General features: G+C 40.1%; 1 protein-coding gene across 1 annotated transcript; it reads left to right on the top strand.

Moving 5' to 3' along the window:
• The first annotated feature begins 1727 nt into the window (after positions 1–1727).
• Positions 1728–17025, top strand: RAB18 (RAB18, member RAS oncogene family). Its single transcript, XM_032182019.1, has 7 exons — positions 1728–1849; positions 3810–3865; positions 10005–10066; positions 12044–12116; positions 14036–14154; positions 14232–14298; positions 15766–17025. Exons 1-7 carry the CDS (start codon positions 1782–1784, stop codon positions 15939–15941), a joined length of 621 nt encoding a protein of 206 aa, XP_032037910.1. The 5' UTR covers positions 1728–1781; the 3' UTR covers positions 15942–17025.
• Positions 17026–17626: the final 601 nt, after the last annotated feature.

Below are 17626 nucleotides of genomic sequence, written 5' to 3'. Positions count from 1 at the left end.
TGAATGCAAGGATCTTAAGGCCAACCCTTCATTCCAAGTGAGATACAGAATTATAATCTGATTCTATGGCTATGATGGAAAAAAAAATCCATCTAAAAAACAAATGCTCTTTGACTTCAAAAGATTCAATATCTTTACTAGAATACTTTGCTATTTTGGTCCACCTTTCAAATTCAATGCTCATCCTGCTAAGATCCCACAGCTCCTACACACCGCAATACAGACTGCAGAGTATAGACACACTCTCCTCTTGTGTCACTCCAAAGCACAATACACACCAAGAAAACTAAATCACACCCTCAACAAATCTCAGGTTATTACTAATAAACAGGCACAGTTTACACACAGCCAGATATTTGCACATGCTTAATTATAGAATATGCCTCGATAATTTAATAGGATAATTATTGTTATTGTACTTGTCCCGGGAGTTTATTTTCTGAGACAAAAGAGGCAGGACAGCAGATCCTGGAGGCGGAAGGAGTAAGGCACCAGAACTGTTTACTTCACAAGAGCAAAAGCATTGTTACTGTTTGGACCCTGTAACTCGGTTAAATACAATTGCCCAGCAAAATCATTATTCTTCTAAAGAACTAGGCCCTCTGTAGCCAGCATGCTGACAAAACCAACCATGGTGTCTTACAAGCACACCTGCCTTGTGCAAAATGCTGACATGGCTTGATGTCTGTCATTTGGAGTGACTGCAGAAGAGCCTCAGGCCTTTCACGTAGGCTGCAGAGTCAGTGTTTGGAGACGAGAAGAGGCTGCCTTGCTGGCCCAAGAGCGACAGCAAAGACCAAGGACAATTTCAGCCCCACATCAGACATGCATTAGATTAATATTAAAGGCAATTCACTTGCTTACACATGGTCAGAGGCAGGTTTTGAGCTGTAATAGCAGGGTAGCTAAATTAGGTATAAAGCGTTTTTCTCATTGCAATCAGGTTTAGAAGAACATTTAGGTGTTTTTAATAGAGGACTCTGCTGGGTATGTTTTTTTTTTTTTTTTTTTTTTTTTTTTTTTTTTTTTTTTCTTTCTGTGAATTATCTACAGTCTTTTTATCTTTCTCAAACCTCCCTCAGCAGCTGAGAGGCACCACCCAGCTCATTCCCTAACAATTTAGAGAATCGCAAACATACACTGCGTGTTTGTCTGAGAAACTGCCTTTCAGGGACCACACCTTTCTACTCTCAACTTCATTGTTTCCATAGCGAAGAATGTCCAGCCAAAGGATTCACCTTTACCTGGAAGCACAGCACCACTGAGCACGCAGGATGCGCGCAGTGGGAAATAAAAGGATAAGCAGAAATCAGTGGGCAGAGCGTTAGTGACATGCTTAGAGGTGGTACAAAGGATGCAGTGCCGTGCCACTTGGCTTGCACTGCTGGATATAAGAGGCTGGTGACTGAGGATTCCCTCTGGTGACTGCCTGGGGCTGCAGGTGGGTGGTTGCCACCCCCTCAGCCATAATCCCCCCCCAGCCCATACACCCCCCACACCGCGCATGCGCGCCCCGCTCCCGCCCCCTCGCCCCGTCCGCTGTAAACAAGCGGCTGCCCCCTCCCTCCCCTCTGCGCATGCGCCACACGCGGGGCGGGGGGGCCATCCCCCCTCGTCCCCCGCCTTCACCACCCTGCCGCTCCCGGCGCGCATGCGCGGTGCTGTGGCGGCGGCGGCGGTGTGGGGAGGGGGGACGCGCATGCGCAGGCGGTGCCGCCGCGGCCTGGTCAGGGAGCGGCGGGCGGGCGGCGGAGGGGCCGGGCAGGGCCGCGCCGTGCGGGATGGACGAGGACGTGCTGACCACGCTGAAGATCCTCATCATCGGCGAGAGCGGCGTCGGCAAGTCCAGGTGAGGGGCTGCCAGCGTTTCCCGGCTGGGCACAAAGCCCGGGGGCGCCGCGCTGGACGCCCGGCCTCTGGGCGCGGCCTGCCCTCAGCACGGCCCGGCCCGGCCTCCTTCAGGCCTGGCCCAGCCGGGGGGGGCTGAGGCGCTGGGAGCCCTGGCAGGGGGATCCCGGTCTCCCTCACGGCCTTGGGTGTGAAATGGGCGTGTTTCGGAGGCTGGGGGTCGCGTGTGGTACCCTTTTGGTGGCTTTTGTCCAAGCTGGCCTTTTTTTGTCTTAATGCGTTCTCCTTATTCTACGACATTTCCGTATTTTTAGTAAAGGAAACGAGACAAAAAGGCAGGCGCAGTCTGGGAATGTCCCGCACTACTCATGCTTGATGCCTTGTTTTTATGGCAGCAATCTCAGCCTCCTTTCATGGCCCTAAATAACATATAAATCATTAATTAGAAGAAAAACAAGCCCCACTAATTAAAAACCTGTCAGTCACTGCTTTGAGTTAGCTACTGAATCAATAATCTGGTGACAGGCATAATTTCTTTTAATTGACGTGATTCTTTTATGTGTGGGCATGTGACATAGCATGCCCAAATTTTATACGCCTGTTTATATGCTTATTTCTGCAAAACAGAAATGTTATTACAAGAGACTGCTTATAGGTAAAGAGAATAAAATTGCTATGAAATAATAACACCACAGTCATCCAGGTACAGGGAGTTAATACTGAGCTGTTCTTGGGTTGGCATTGCTTACCTGCTCCTTGAGTAGGAAGTGTCAGCTGCTGAACTCGTTAGCCTGACATGGGATGTGGTTGGAGTCCTGACTTCTGGAGTCCTGACATCCCGTCCAAATGCTGCATCTGACACCTGGTCCCTAGGAGCGTGCTGTATTTGTAGGACATACCTGCGTGTGAAATAATGGCAGGGAAAGGAGAGGTTAGCTGAGTTTAGATCTCAGGACTTGTAAACTGATGTTTTTATTCTAGTGGCAGTATGAAGGTTCTCCGTTTCGCTTGAATATGGCAAAATTAGTTCTGGTTGTGCTAAAAATAGCCGCTCTCAAATAGCATCTAGCAAAAAGTAAACAGGGCCTTGCTTTGTTTCCCTGCCCTGGAAATGGACAGAAGCTGTCAGTCACAGCCAACAGCTGTCCACCACATGGCAATATGCACTTGCCACAGATGAATAAGGTTACTAATTTAAACAAACAAAACCAAACCAACAGTATACTAAGAAGCTCTGTTTCTTGCTGGAGTATTTACATTTGGTATAAGCACTGTGGCTTTATGGGTACTTCTAGGAAGGACCCTCCTACTGTAACGTGATGTACTGGTAAATCCTGGTTGTGGCTTTTCTATTGGTAGCAAATATCCATGGATGGGGGGACATACTGTGTGTGTGAAAACCATTAGATATGCAGAAAGGGTACAAAACTGTAAAATGGTGTGGAGCTCTTTCCATTGTTACGCTTCTGTGCCTTTATTTGTGATGGGTGTAGTCCTTATTGTTCTGCTGCCTGCCCAGTACAAGGAGTTATTTCTGGGATAAAAAGCTGGCTTGGGATTTTCTTCTCAAGCTTACAGAAGTACTGTGTGAGGCAATACGAAACCAAAACAATCTTACATTTGTACCGAATTCTGGGAGAATAAAAATAGAACAAGAAAGAAGCAAAACACCAAAACACTTTGAGAAGCAGGCTATGGCTCTGTTCAGGCAACTGCCCTGACAACTAGAAGGGTAATTTTTTCAGAGAGGCACATTCTGTAATGGGCTCTCCTTTCAGAGTATGGCTACTAGATTTTCTTCCCTTCTTTGTTTTGTATAGGATGGAAGGGATGGAAAATGGGGCATATTTTTATTTATCTCTGTGGTCTTGCTGATACTTCTAGACTTGTAATTTACAGGCTTCCTGTGGCTGTCCTGCAGTAACCAACGCTAACTCTTCTTTTTCCTTCATCCCTATCAGCCTTCTGCTGCGATTCACAGATGATACATTTGACCCGGAACTTGCAGCAACAATTGGTAAGTATGTGCTGATGCTACCTGAAAAAAATGTGTACCAGCTGCAGTACAAAACAGTAGTTAGCTCAGACTTGCCAAACCGGTAACAAAATTCAGTCATCTCGGTTCTGTGAGGAAAGAGTGATGTGGACGCAGTTTTAATGTGTAGCACTAATTGGTGTGGAGTATTGTCTGTGCTGGGCTGCAGTTGTCCCCTTTGTAGTGAAATATTGTCTTGGCTAAGGAAAGAGATGTAAATGTAACTGTTCATGAAGGTGGAAGCTGTAAGTATGGGTAGAGGAAAGGTCTAGTACAGCAATCTGCAGTTCAGTGTTTGCCAACAATTCATGCTAAAATGGAAATGTAGCAGCAACTGTTATGTCTCCTACAGATTTATCACTTTTGTTTGTGTTTGAGTAGTAACATTGCTGTCCAGAACTTGTTCTATGTAACAAGATACTTGGGGAGCTTAAGTGCTAAGAGTACTTAGGACTCTATTAGAGGATGTCAGCTTTTGCAACTTCCAACAATACTAGAGTGCACTACACAACATGTGGCTTCTGCTTTTCTTCTAGAGGAAAGAAATTACAATGTTTTTTTTTCTCTCCTAGTTAGTAAGCAGTTCCTTGGCAGCTAATACTCTTGAAAATGAAAAAAATAATACAGAAAGAGCCAAGAATCTAGAGCTGCTGGGGAAAAAAGGAGTGACGTGTCATGCTGTGTTAATGTGATGCCTTCCAGCAGTGAAATCAATTGTGCTAGAGGAGAGTAATGCAGAGTGTGGGATACGCTGTGAGATGGCTGCATCATGTTCTTAGAAGTTACATTTTGCATCCTATGTCAGTCTGTCCCAAATGAGTAACTGCTGTATTGGAAAATAAAGGAGACTTTTCCATATAATGTATTGCAGGAAAAAACAAAAACAAAAAACACAGACTTTCCTACTTCCTCTGTAGGAAGAGTTCTGGCTGAGGACTTGGATTAAAAAATTCCCTAAGTTCAGCTTCTGATACTCAGTCAGCTCTGCCTAATTGGTTCAGAAGTAAATAAATTGATCTGTTTTTCACTAATGTGGATAAGGTACAGGAGTGCTGTTTTACATGGGGTATTGAGAAACACTGTGATAAGGAATTGACAGGATGTGTATTAATGCTGTTTACTCAGCCTTTTCTTGCTTTGCTTCTCCTTTCCACTTGGGAATCCCCGCTATAAGCATGTTAAGGTTGGAGAATGATCGTATGCAAAGGCAGTAAACAGGCATATGCTATGAAGCACTGCTAAGGCTTTCCTGGTAAGGTTGTATAGTTTCCTGAGCAGACATCAAAGCTGTGTTTTTCCAAGTGACGTTACTGATGCAGTACTGCCTGCTGGCCCACTTAAAATCAGAGTGACATCGTACACTGCTGACCTCTCCAGAAACCAAAGGATCGTGGCATTTTGAAGGCTTTTTAACTTCAGGAAAGACTGAAATCCACTCACAGATTGAGATATTTTTATACCACCTATAATCTAACTTTATATATCTCTCTAACAAGGCAATGGCAAAATTTCAGAGCTGGCATTGGACTTGTAAATGCTAGTTTTCTTGTGCCATCAAGCCTGAATACAGTGCTTCATCAGCAAAAGAACTATTTTAATTTGTTCCAGAAAGGACAAAACACTCATTTAAGCGGCTGCTGTTTCCCTTTGACTAGTGTAGGCCATGAGGAAGTAATTGCTGGTTTGTGCATTGAAGATGCAAATTAATTTGGTTGTTCTAAAAAATAAAGCCTTCAGGTAGTCCAGTGTCACTGTGCTCATCTTCAGTTGGATGGTGTACAGGACCGGTATTCTCCCTACTCAGTATTGACCTAAATCTACTGAAGTTAGGCTTTGTGGTTTGTGACAGGTAATAGCAGTTTTAATAGCAATTTTGCTAGGAAGTATGATAAAGTTCCATGAGCTAGTTAAATGATGTTAAAAGGAAAGTTGATCATGATGCAACTTTGAGCTGAAAGGAAAAAATGGAGGAATGTACGGAGTCTTTCAGTGGTCTTAACATCTGCTGTTTGTACGTGAGACTTTTTACCAGTGTCAAAACTTGACGTCAGTGAACTTATTTAAGAAACTAAGTACATATTTCCTGAAGTAATTCCTTTTCTTTGGGATTTATCTTGCTGCACAGCAGCATGCGTGATAGCTAACTGTTGGCTGTTCAGTAGCTGTAACTCATGGTTACGTTACATCCTCAGGGTAGGGTGCTGCTTCTGACGTAGGAAAGTCGAATGAACTCAAGCTCATATAAAACTTGCACACTACAGAGTATTCAAACGAATATACTAACCTGGAATGAATGTGATCATTTTGTTTTTTAAAAAAAGAAAAAGTGATGAAGGCAATCCTTTTAGTCTCTACAAACTGCCCCATCTGTTAGGTCCCCTCTAGCTGGTGTTGGTGAAGTGTTGTGGAGTGGAGCTTCTGCAGCCCCAACTGTGAAAGGTCTGTAGCATGGCGTGTAGAGCACTTGAGGAATAGCAGTTTCCTTTTGTCCTAACGCTAGGCTGTGGCATTTCCTTTTTTCTGATGATTGTGTTACTGAGAGGCAACGTCTCAGCTCTCAATTCAGGGCAGGATTTGTTGTTCATATAGATAAAGTATTTGTGAGTGAGTTCTTATTGCTACATAAGGACAGATCCCAGCTGCAAAACTTTGGGATTTGCAAGATAGTGAGATGCCAAAATGTTTTGTGAATCTGGGCTTGGATCTCTTTTTGTGCGGATTAAACACTATTTCACTTTGAGTTTGGGGACAGAAGAGTTTTTAATGTTAAGGTCTTTATGTTGAGACTGCAGAGTACTGTGCTTTTCCAAAATGTGTGTACTGATTACAAATAATGTCATCTCTACTCACTGCTGAACTATACTTCTTGCTTGGAGAAAAAAAGCGAGGAGAAGGTGTTAAGTCTGTCTTTTTTTAGAAAATAAATATGAAAGCATGAGCCTGGGTTAAGGCTTGACTGCAGCATGACTGTTCCCTTGCCTGCTGAGATGTAAGGACACATTATTTTTGTGTCTTGCACAAACCTACACCTACTGGATGCCATTTAAATTAAACCCTAAACCGATGATTTGTATATTTTTTTTTTTATTCTAAATTTTCTAAAAATCCTGTGTTTCCCTCAGGAGTATGAGGTGACTTTGACAAATATTTTGACTTCAGTAGCTTCTGCTGGATTAACCATGTCTTATTCAGCCTACCAGATCGCTGTCATCCTTGCATTCTTCTGAGGTGAACTTGTTCACAGGGCTTCATCTAATGGGTCCCTATACCCTGATATTTTCTGTTGTCCTCACTGCTCATACTTGTCTTTACTTGTTCCTCGTGCGAACGATTCTAGATAAAATGCTAAATGCAAGCCTTATTTCACAAGTGAAGCAATGTATTGCATACAAGCCTCTCTTAACTTGTTGGCCTTCCTTGCACTTGGAGTCCTGCAACTCCCAGATGTCCAAGTTGTCACTTACCCTTAACACCAATAAGCTCCAGCTGATTTTGCCCTTGGTGTAAATACAGCTCTCCTAAAAGGGAGGGCAGTGTGAAAGTGTCAGCTACTTGCAGACCTCGAGTCCATAGCGTGCTGGCGTGTAGTGCTGAGTCCATTTGGGAGGGCAGGAGGTGCCAGTGTGCAGGAGCACGGTGTCTCCTTTCTGGCTGCCTTCCAGGGCATGGTGGAAATCACCGCCAGCCTTCTGTTGTCAGGGCTGGAAATGTCCCTCATCTTGCAAGCTTAGAGCTGACTCTTGTCACACAAACATGTCTGCGTTTCACTGAAGCCTTAGAGAACACACATACCCAGCTCATTCAGTTTAACCTGATTTTGTTGGGCGCTGCAGTTTTCTGTGTCCTCCTATAGACCATCGATTATCAAAAACCTAGCTAGTTAAAAGATTTATTTTCCTTAAGTGGCTTTTGTGTGTGTTGTATTCCTCTGTTTGCTAGAACTTTTGCCATGTCTTTATCATCTGAAAGGATATATTTTACTGTGCTCTTTGTTAATTTTCATACTTCTTTCAGGAGTCTGTAATACGTGGGATTTATTTGCTAAGTTTCTTAATTTACTCATATTGCTCATGCAAAATTTAAAGCATTATCTCTTAAGCTTGCTGCCAGCTTAAAATTAACCTCAAGGTGCACAGGCATTAAATGAAAATTGCAGAACTGCACAGGCACAAGATGCTGGGGCTATTTGCCTAGTGGGAGCAGGGTACCCTGGCTTCAAAAGGCAGTTAATGTTTGCTCTAAGGAAGAGAAAATTCCTTCTGAAAACTACAATGACATGCTTTTGATTTATGGTATGGATCTGATAGACTTGTAATACCTACAGTTACAGATTTTGATGTCAGGTTAATGGGTAAATGAATGCACTGCGGGCAGTTGGATGTCCTAGCTGAGCTATGGTGATATTTATAGTTCAGAGAAAGAAATATGCCATTGCTGTGGAAGAAGAGATGGTGTTAGTCTGGAAGTTACTGCTAAATGCCACAAAATTGGCATGACAGGATGTTCTTTAGGATCATCTTGAGGAAACTTGCTAGCATAGCAATGTTCTGAGAACTAGGTAAAGTTCTAAGAACTGGTGTTTAAAAGAAAAAAGTTAATAGTGGCAGGTTTTTTGAACATAACTCTAAAATAAAGCACCATCCATGTGTGTGGAGTAACGTGTTATATTACTGCTTAGTTGGAGATTAAGAGCCTTAGCCTCTGAGTTCTGTGCAGTTACTGCAAATGTTAAAGTACATTGCCAAAATTTTACTTAAAGTAAGAGTAGGGGCTCTTTCCAGTGCAGAATGCAGTCACAGTTGACTAGCTTTTATCTGTTCTTAAAACTTCAAGGAAAACTAGTAAGCTCAAGCTATGAAATAGTGTACTATAAATTCATTATTTTTTAATGAAGATCTTTTAAACGTCAGCTGTAGTGACTTTGTAAATCTGCTTGCAATATACTGTTTCTTAGGCATCCCATGTCCACTCTGTGGTTTTATAAATTGAGTGCTTTTGGCAGCCACTTAGACTTGTTTGTAATCTGCATGGCCTTGGGAATGTAAGTGCAGCACACTTATCTTGAAACCCTACTTAATGTTCTGTTAGAATAACTAAAACAGAATTTCTTATAGCAAATATAGTGCTACCTTAACTCAAAATGAAAAAACTTTTCTGTTAAACTTGAAAGTCTTTTCCACATAAAGCTGTTAAATTTCCACAAAACTACTCTACCTAATTTCAGGGCTACAGTCTGGTGGAGAATAAAATGGAATGTGACCGTACCTGGCCTCTTGAACTTGCTTGTATTACCTGTACTTTAGCTTTGTGCAGTCATTATTTTGTCCTCCCTGGCTTGAGTTTTGTACTGCCTGTCCTCGGGTAAGTGATAGGCTGTTAGCTCCCACACATTTAAAAATAAATTAAAAATCTCCTCAGATGTTGAGGTATGTTATCAACAGAAGAACTGTTGTTGTCTGTTCGTTTCTTGGTCGCCGTGTGTGATACCAGAGAGTCCCTGGTGTTGCTGGAATCCTGATAAGAGGCATACTGCACGTTCAAGTTGTCTGGGGATTATTTGGCGTGCCTGTTAGAGGAATTGCTGTCATCTAACATTACTTCTCACAGGACACTGGTCACGTATTAGATGGATGTCTGATTCTCTGCCTGTGCCAGTTTACCTCTCGCTGATCACCTTGATGGGACTTGATTAGATGGTTTGAGATGATGAGGGATTTGCTCTGTTCCCTGCCTGAATACAGTTTGCTCCTTTATTTTGGAAGTATTTTGTTCAAGACCAATGACATGCTCAATGAGAACACATGTATGAGTAATGAATAGAAAGTTAACCCATTTGATTAAAGACTCGAACACTTGCTCTGAAATACGTATTTTAATATTGGAAAGGATTTTTTTGCCTCACTTCCATATAATATTTGAATCAATGGCCTAAACTTGGGCTTTTACAAAATCTGTACAACCTTACGAGCTTTAAGTTTCACTGGTTACTTCAATACCTTGCTCTCTTATTACTCCTGTCAGACCACAGCTTTTTTTCTGAGCTTTTTTTTTTTTCCTCTTCCAAAAATATGGAGTATATTTGAAGAACTAAAAGACCTTTTTTTTTTTTTTTCTTCCCTAGGTGTGGACTTCAAGGTGAAAACTATCTCAGTTGATGGAAACAAAGCTAAACTAGCAATATGGGTAAGTGTTGCCTGTGTTACTAACATATTGCTTTGTTTCAGGAATAATGGTGGCTTGTATAATGTCTAAGTTGTATAGAATCCTTTTTAATATGAAGGCAACTTGAAGGAGTGGGAGGTTAATCCTGGACCATTCAGAAAGTCCGGTTGTCAACTGTGGACAGTTGACTGATGGAGCAGTTCTGTTGCCTGTTCCCTTCTTGTGCAGCACTGATTCTGGGTGGTCTTCTTCTGAGAGGAGAAGGAATAGGATGGTTCTGAACCACTCAGACTTAAAAAGTATGAATGTGGCCATTCCTTGATTTTTTTTTTTTTAAAGTGTGTAAAATATTGTTTAACTTCTAAAGAGTATACTTACCTGCCTGATGTTATTATGTCTTTATAGAACATTTGAAAATGCAGCTATTGCCCTTACTGATCAGAGACTTACCTGCATGCATGGTTCTTCTCTGAACTTGACAGCTTTTAAAAGGACGCGATTCTTAACCTAAATGGTTTAGATTAAATTTAGTAGTATACTAATTGAGAACTACTGTGTTGTATGCTCAAATTATGCTCAGAAATGTTACCTCTCAAAGTAATGTAGCCTAAAAATGTTAGCTGTCACAAAGACTTACAGGTTTGAGTCATTGTTATTTGTAGCAGATGCAGCTGAAAAAGGGAGAGGCAGAGTTTGTTGTCTTAGCCTTAGTGTTCAGCATTTGCTTTAGTTAAAAGTAGGGCTTCCAGATTCATGGCAAGTGAAGGAAGAAAAAGTACTTTATTTCACTGCATACTCCATTCTGCAAAGCAGCTCCATGCTTGTGTGAGTTGAACCTTTTGATTATTCAAGCTCAAGTTTCTTGTAGCAGGAAACAAGAAAACCTTGATTCTCAGCTTCCTTGGAAAGTATTGGAACATGAAATATCCATTACAATTATGATGCTTTTAAAGGGCATCATATCTCAAGTAAGAAGTGGGACTTCTGTCTTAATGTGAAAATAGGAATCTTCGCTAGAACATAGGCTTGACAAGAAAAAAAAAAAAACCCGCAACAACTTGCCAGTTGGTGACTAGGAAGAAGTAAGTCTGAGGTAAACTGGAAATGAAAGGCATGGAAAGCTGCATCATGACACAAAAATAGCTTGAGATGTGTAGGATTCAGTGAGTGACTTGTAGAAACTTGGAAAGACAAGTAGAGTTGCTCAGGTTCTTTGGCAGGGAACCATTTTGAACCCCCAGCGTTTCATGCCTTGAAAAGGTTGTGGGGTTGTTCGTTCTCTTGATGCACTTTATTTTTTTTTTTATGAAGGTGACTTCAGTTGACAAAAAGTTTAAGTAAGCTTCTAACCTGGGGTAATGTGGATGAAGTTAATTTAAATCTTTGGTGCATAAAGTCTGCAGTGTGTATAATGCTGAGATAGTGTATATTATAACTTCATCTCTGATGAGAAATCAGCATTCTAATACTTTCTTTTTTGCAAAACTGTTGACACTTCAGATTTGAGGTTGTAAATTCAACTTTGTTTAATAACAAACAGAAAAGACTTTTCTGCTTCTGCTCTGTCATAGCATGCTAAATGCATTTACTGTGGCTCTGTGGATAGAGGTGTTAGAAGCGAGGGAACTGCTTTTGTGGCCATAGGTTTTGACGCTTGTTATAAAATCTTAGAGTGCTGCTTTCTGGCTGGCTGCTGCCCTGCTAGCTGCATAACAAATGTTTCAGCAGAAATAACTATCTCGTTGTTATATAGCCCAGTTATTCACTACACTTAACAGTTTAAATGTGTTTCCCAGAACAGACTACACAGAATCTCAAAGTTAATGTGCAGTAAAATGACAGGCAGCCATAAATTCAGTTATTCAGCTAGTTGTGTGTGCTAAATGACTCTGAATCTTATTTTGTGTTTGCTATAAGCAGGATACCTGAGAGCTAAAGAGCTGAGAGCTAGGTTCTGCTCAGATTCTGAATAATGGAACTTTCTGAATGGCTTTTCAGGATACTGCGGGTCAGGAGAGGTTCAGAACTCTAACGCCCAGTTACTACAGAGGTGCACAAGGTGTTATCCTAGGTAAGTATTCCTTTGCCTGCTATTTTGAGTAAGTTGGTGTTTTTCTTGTGCATTGGGGCTATGCAAACTCACCTTTCTATAATGGTGAATCAGTATTAATAGTTGTTATATGTGTGTTGAACAGCTCACATACTAAATGGTCTGGAGTTTGATGCCTTACCAATTTCTTGGGTAGTCTTTCTCACCATTCTGAGAACCACAGATTTTTGCAGGAGTTTAAAAGCTGCTGCTTTTTGAAGGGATAGCTTGGAGCTCTCCTTGTACTGCCAGGAATTTGCCCACTGATTGCTAATTCTGTCTTATGCCCGTGCTTACTAAGCCAAGAGTCAAAAAAAAAAAAAAAAAAAAAAAAAGACTCATTTTTTTTTATAATGAAATTACTGTAAACGTGGTGGAATTTGGCTGGGACTTTTTTTGCAATTTGAGTCTCCGTACTGCTGTGATCTTACAGAATCAGATTAGCTTGGATCATACAATGCATCAGTCTGCACAAAACCCGTAATTGCAACTACGTAGTGAAGTATCTCTTGTTTTTGTTTTGTATAGGAGAGCCTATTAGGCACTGACCTATGAGTTCTGCTGTTCCCCTGCTAGAATTAAAGAGCTAATTAAAGAGATTAAGGGCAGGGAATGGTGTTTTTTTGTTGTTTTGTTTTCTCTGATTTTAGAGATTCTTGACTAAACCTCTTTCAATTATTGTGTCCAGTCCAGCTGTTTAATTTAGAATAACCTGTGCCATGACTTCCTGGTAGGTTTGGTTTTGTACATGCTGTTTCTCAAGTTTGAGTTCCATTATCTTCCTGCTGTAGGAAGACGCTGTCAAGGCATGTCTTGTCAAGTTACTTGGTCACTGTCACTGAACTTGCCACTTAGTGTTGAAAGCTTTAAAAGTAAGCTAGTGCTATTTAGAAGCTAGAAAGTTCTGCTGTTGAGATTAGTCCTCTAACTTAAAAAAATAAATAAAAATAAAAAATAATCTCCTGATATTTCTTTACTAAACAGCTCCCTAGAAATAAGGCTGTTCTTGCAAGCCAAACTATCAGTTTGATTGAAACCAACTGTTTGTGTCCATTAGCACATGGGAAATAAGAGTGAAGGAAAAAAGATTTTCACAGCTTGAAATTGCCATTATTAGATCTAAATTCCATGAGGCAGTGACTAACAAGGTCTGCTTTCTGTCTGCCCTTTCTGCTCCTGGTGCCTCTTATAACTTATATCCCATACACGTGCTAAGTAGCTTGGAACACTAAAATGCCAAGGATTCTGTATTTTATTAGCATTTGTGAGGATTTGGTGGTCATTTTACTTTGTTGGCTAAATGAGGACTGACTGAAGGAACTGGGATTGTTTTAGTCTGGAGAAGAGGAGACTGAGGGAAGACCTCATTGCTCTCTAGAACTGCCTGAAAAGAGGTTGCAGCAAGGAGGGTGTTGATCTTTCTTTTCAGGTGACAAGTGACAGTACACAAGGAAATGGGTCTCGAGTTGTGGCAGGGGAGGCTTAGGTTGGACATTCAGAACAATTTCTTCATGGAGAGGGTGATCAAGCATTGGAATGGGCTGCCCAGGGAAGTGAGTGGTAGAGTCCACAGCCTTCGTGGTGTTAAGAGATGTGTGGACAGACGGACTGGTGTTAACAAGTATCCTGTATCAGGGGTTTGCAAGTGTAGGATTCTTTGGAGAATGGTAGACTCTGTCATCTAAACTAAGATGTCTAAACATAAATTAATCTGAGAATAGTAGGTACTAATGCAGAGCAACTATAAGATTGGAACTGGTGAATGAAATGTAAACTGGAATTCTTTGGGCTCCTTTGGTTTTCTAATTCAAAAAACATAATTTTATACCTTTTCAAATGTAAACTCGATTTCTTTATATTGTGGAAAGATATTGTGACTTAATATTGCTGATATCTTTCAGTTTACGATGTCACAAGAAGAGATACTTTTGCCAAGCTGGATAACTGGTTAAATGAACTGGAAACGTACTGCACAAGGAATGACATAGTGAAAATGCTCGTTGGAAACAAGATTGATAAGGTAAACTGAATTCAGCTGCAGTGAGCATTCTGTTGGTATATTTTGTTAACAATACATGTTAATACTGTGTCTTACAGGAAAACCGTGAAGTTGACAGAAATGAAGGTCTCAAATTTGCAAGAAAACATTCCATGTTGTTCATAGGTAAGTTACATGCATTTGCAGAGATTTTACTTTTCTGTTGTTGTTACATAATGAAAGTACTGTTTCTGTAGGATGCATAGTTTTTATACGTGCAGTTCAGCTAGTGGTATTTCTCAGCTGCAGTAGGTACAAAGATGATAGATATACCCTTCTTGTTTAAAACTGTCTTTAAATATGCCCAAAAGTCTAGTCTAACTGTGGATGAATATACCGAAGTGGTGAGTAAGGATTAAGGGTGGAGTACAGTATCTACCGTAGTCTGACAAAACCTGTTTTTGCTTTGTTTTTTTATTTATTTTTTGGTCCAGGCCTAGTTGTTGAGTTAATAACAGATGCAAAATGAAAGAAGGAAAACTAGTACTAATAGCCAGCTTTCAGTATGCAGTATTCAGTACTTGATTTCAGTATTTCAGCTCTTCAGCAAAGAGCTGGTACATGACAAATCTGCATTAGAACTTGGATATAAAAATAGGTGGGAATATAATTAACTTGTAAATGGTGGGTGGGTTGGAATAGTGGCATAGTCATGACTGAAGGAAAGATGCTGGTCTCATCTTTCTTGCAAATGAGATGGGTTTTGTAGGCAAAGCCTTGTAATGATAAAGTAAAAGTGGGTGGTGAAGTGATTCTTTATGCACAAGTTTATTACCTGTTTCATTTAAGGATCAGCAAGGAATACTTTATAGGATGACTCCAGTACTTCAACTTGTGTTCCTCATCTTTGACTAAAGACATTTCTTTGTCTAGAATCCTGCAGTGTTTCTTTCTGGCTTCATTGTCAGATGTGAAAATGGAAAAAGCTCAAAGTTGAGGCATAAGCTGTTAAGTACGTGGAAGATATAAAGAAACGTGAAACTGAAAATAGGTATACGTGTGCGTGTGAGCTAAGTGTCTGCGTGGCTGTATAGAAGAACAGGGCAAGCCTTAGCGGAATTGAACAGTTACAGATGGTATCTGTTTGCTCACATAATATACACTGTAAGCAATGTTCCTTGAGTTTAATGAAAGAAAGGCTCCTGGATGAGATTACCAAGAATTATGCTAACTGCAGAAGAAATGAGATCACTTATTGCTTTTTATCAGAATAGTTCTATGGAGGCTGACTTAGAATCCTACAATAGGGAGTCCTTTGCTTCTTAAGATGTAGTAGTACTTAATTTCTTAAAGCAACCAGGTTTTTCAGACTTTCTTCCCTTTATTGAACTGCTTTTCACAGAAAAAGATAACCTGCTTCCATGTATTCTAGTGACATTCAGTTTGAAAGCTCTTTTAATAAAGCAGCAGCTCAAAAGACTTTGTGGCAAACAAAAATCTGCATTCCTGCTAATTCTGGCACTGCTACATGTTATAGTATTTGTTGTAGAAGTTATAAGTCTTAGGTGGTAGGTTAAGACTTAACTGAAAGAAAAAAATACTGAAGTTATTGGAAGCTATGCTAACATTCGACTTCTTGTGTCCCTTTTCCAGAGGCAAGCGCAAAAACATGTGATGGTGTACAGTGTGCCTTTGAAGAACTCGTTGAAAAAATCATTCAGACTCCGGGACTGTGGGAGAGTGAGAGCCAAAACAGAGGTGTAAAATTAACAAACAAGGAAGAAGGATATGCAGGAAGCGCGTGCGGTGGATATTGTTCTATGTTATAAACTTTGGGAAGCTTATTATTTGCATATTTAAACAGATAGCGACATCGTTCTGTAAATAAATTCATGAAATGCTATTTTTAGGGACCTTGCAGTTTGCACATAATTGTTTTGTATCATGGCAGTGAACACTAGTAGGAAAATTGTTCTGCAGCTTTCCCAGTTTGAAAATGTTATGGTAAGCATGCCCAATTTGCGATCTTCAGGTTTTTATAAGTAGCATAAATAACGTGCAAGAACAAATGCACTAAAAGTTTTGACTGTATACATCCATCATGTAACTATTCTAAACAAGTCCATCTAAAACATTGCTACATTGTCTGCTTTTTCTCTTGTTTTTAAATACTGTTTAAATTACAGAACTATATAGTGTGCACAGATCTTAAAAACAATGTCAGCTATATTACATTTCATCTCTTCTAGTCGATGCTTTTTATGATATTAAAAAGAGCATGATTATACAGCTTTTAGACAAATGCTGAATTTTTCTTTCAGCAGAGCTGTCTAACATACAAATTGGCACAGGCCATAGTTGGTATCAGCACCTTCTGGAAGAGATGCTTTGAGAGCTTCTTTTGCAAAGCTGGGAAATGCCCTTTTTTCTTTTTAATCATCACTTCAGTTGATGGCTTAACTGGAGTTTTAATCCTGTGATATTTATATACTAAATTTGTGGTACTCTTGCACTCTAAGTTTTTATTACGCAGTCTACCCTAGACCTGCTGTAGAAAGTCTTCATTTTGGCACGGGGTCTAAATGACATCTTTGTTCTTTCATTGTGAATCAATTTGCCACACTTGGGTACAGATGCCTAATTTTCTTAAATGTTTGTAATATAACTATCTCAAACTGTAGCTCACTATGGCTGTGAAGACCTCTATTACATGTCTGCTTCGTGTGACTACCTGTTCAGAAATATAACCTGTTCAGAAATATAACTTCCTGTCACAGACACTAAGTGGGAAGCTCTAGGGCTTCTGTATGGAAAATACTATTGCAATGAGTATTCACTTGAATTTACTGTATCAGAGCCAATGGTTTGTTTCAGAAGACTTGTATAGGCTAATAAATTTTTTTTTCCACAGTGTTCAACTTTTCTAACCTCTTTCTATTGTAGAGTTGTATATTTTCCAGCACGTGCAATTTAAACAAGGTCACCTCTCACACAAGAATTGTTTCTGAGTTTTGAAGGACGAGATGAGGATGCTGTGTTTATTTTAAATTTTTTTAAATAATCACTGTAGTGCAATCAGTAACTGAACTATTGGGCAATTTCTTGTAAATACAGTGAATGACTACCTTTTATTACTGCAAGGTTTTGTGTACATGTTAGCATACATGATCTGTATTTTGCAGCAGGTCTTGGCTGCTTCTGTTAAAATACACTTTTCACATGGAAATTTGGTTTTCTATTGTTTGACACTTGCTAGAAAACAATACCAAATTTGAAGACTTAACCGTGCTAGTTGTTTTTACCAAATATTGTATCTATAGTATTGTTAATGTAGTAGGATAATTTAAATATGTACATGTAATTGATATTAAATACACATACATATTGTATTAAAACATTAGCTTTGTATTACTGTTTCATAATGCAGAATATGTGGGCTGAACCAATCTTATTTGTTAATATTGAGGCCACTGGTTACCAGTTCTGTGTATGTTAGTAGTAGAGGAAACTTGTA

The sequence above is a fragment of the Aythya fuligula genome, chromosome 2 (assembly GCF_009819795.1).
Source record: "Aythya fuligula isolate bAytFul2 chromosome 2, bAytFul2.pri, whole genome shotgun sequence".
Classification (NCBI taxonomy): domain Eukaryota; kingdom Metazoa; phylum Chordata; class Aves; order Anseriformes; family Anatidae; genus Aythya; species Aythya fuligula.
The sequence above is the reverse complement of the archived record's forward strand: the minus strand, read 5'-3'. Positions and strand labels throughout refer to the sequence as shown.

What these genes read in the sequence shown, in the direction of transcription:
- RAB18 (XM_032182019.1), top strand. Translation starts at nt 1,782, where the DNA reads ATGGACGAGGACGTGCTGACCACGCTGAAGATCCTCATCATCGGCGAG. An exon ending in AGCGGCGTCGGCAAGTCCAG is followed by an intron (nt 1,850 to 3,809) that starts GTGAGGGGCTGC and finishes CATCCCTATCAG; the next exon opens with CCTTCTGCTGCGATTCACAG. An exon ending in TGCACAAGGTGTTATCCTAG is followed by an intron (nt 12,117 to 14,035) that starts GTAAGTATTCCT and finishes GATATCTTTCAG; the next exon opens with TTTACGATGTCACAAGAAGA.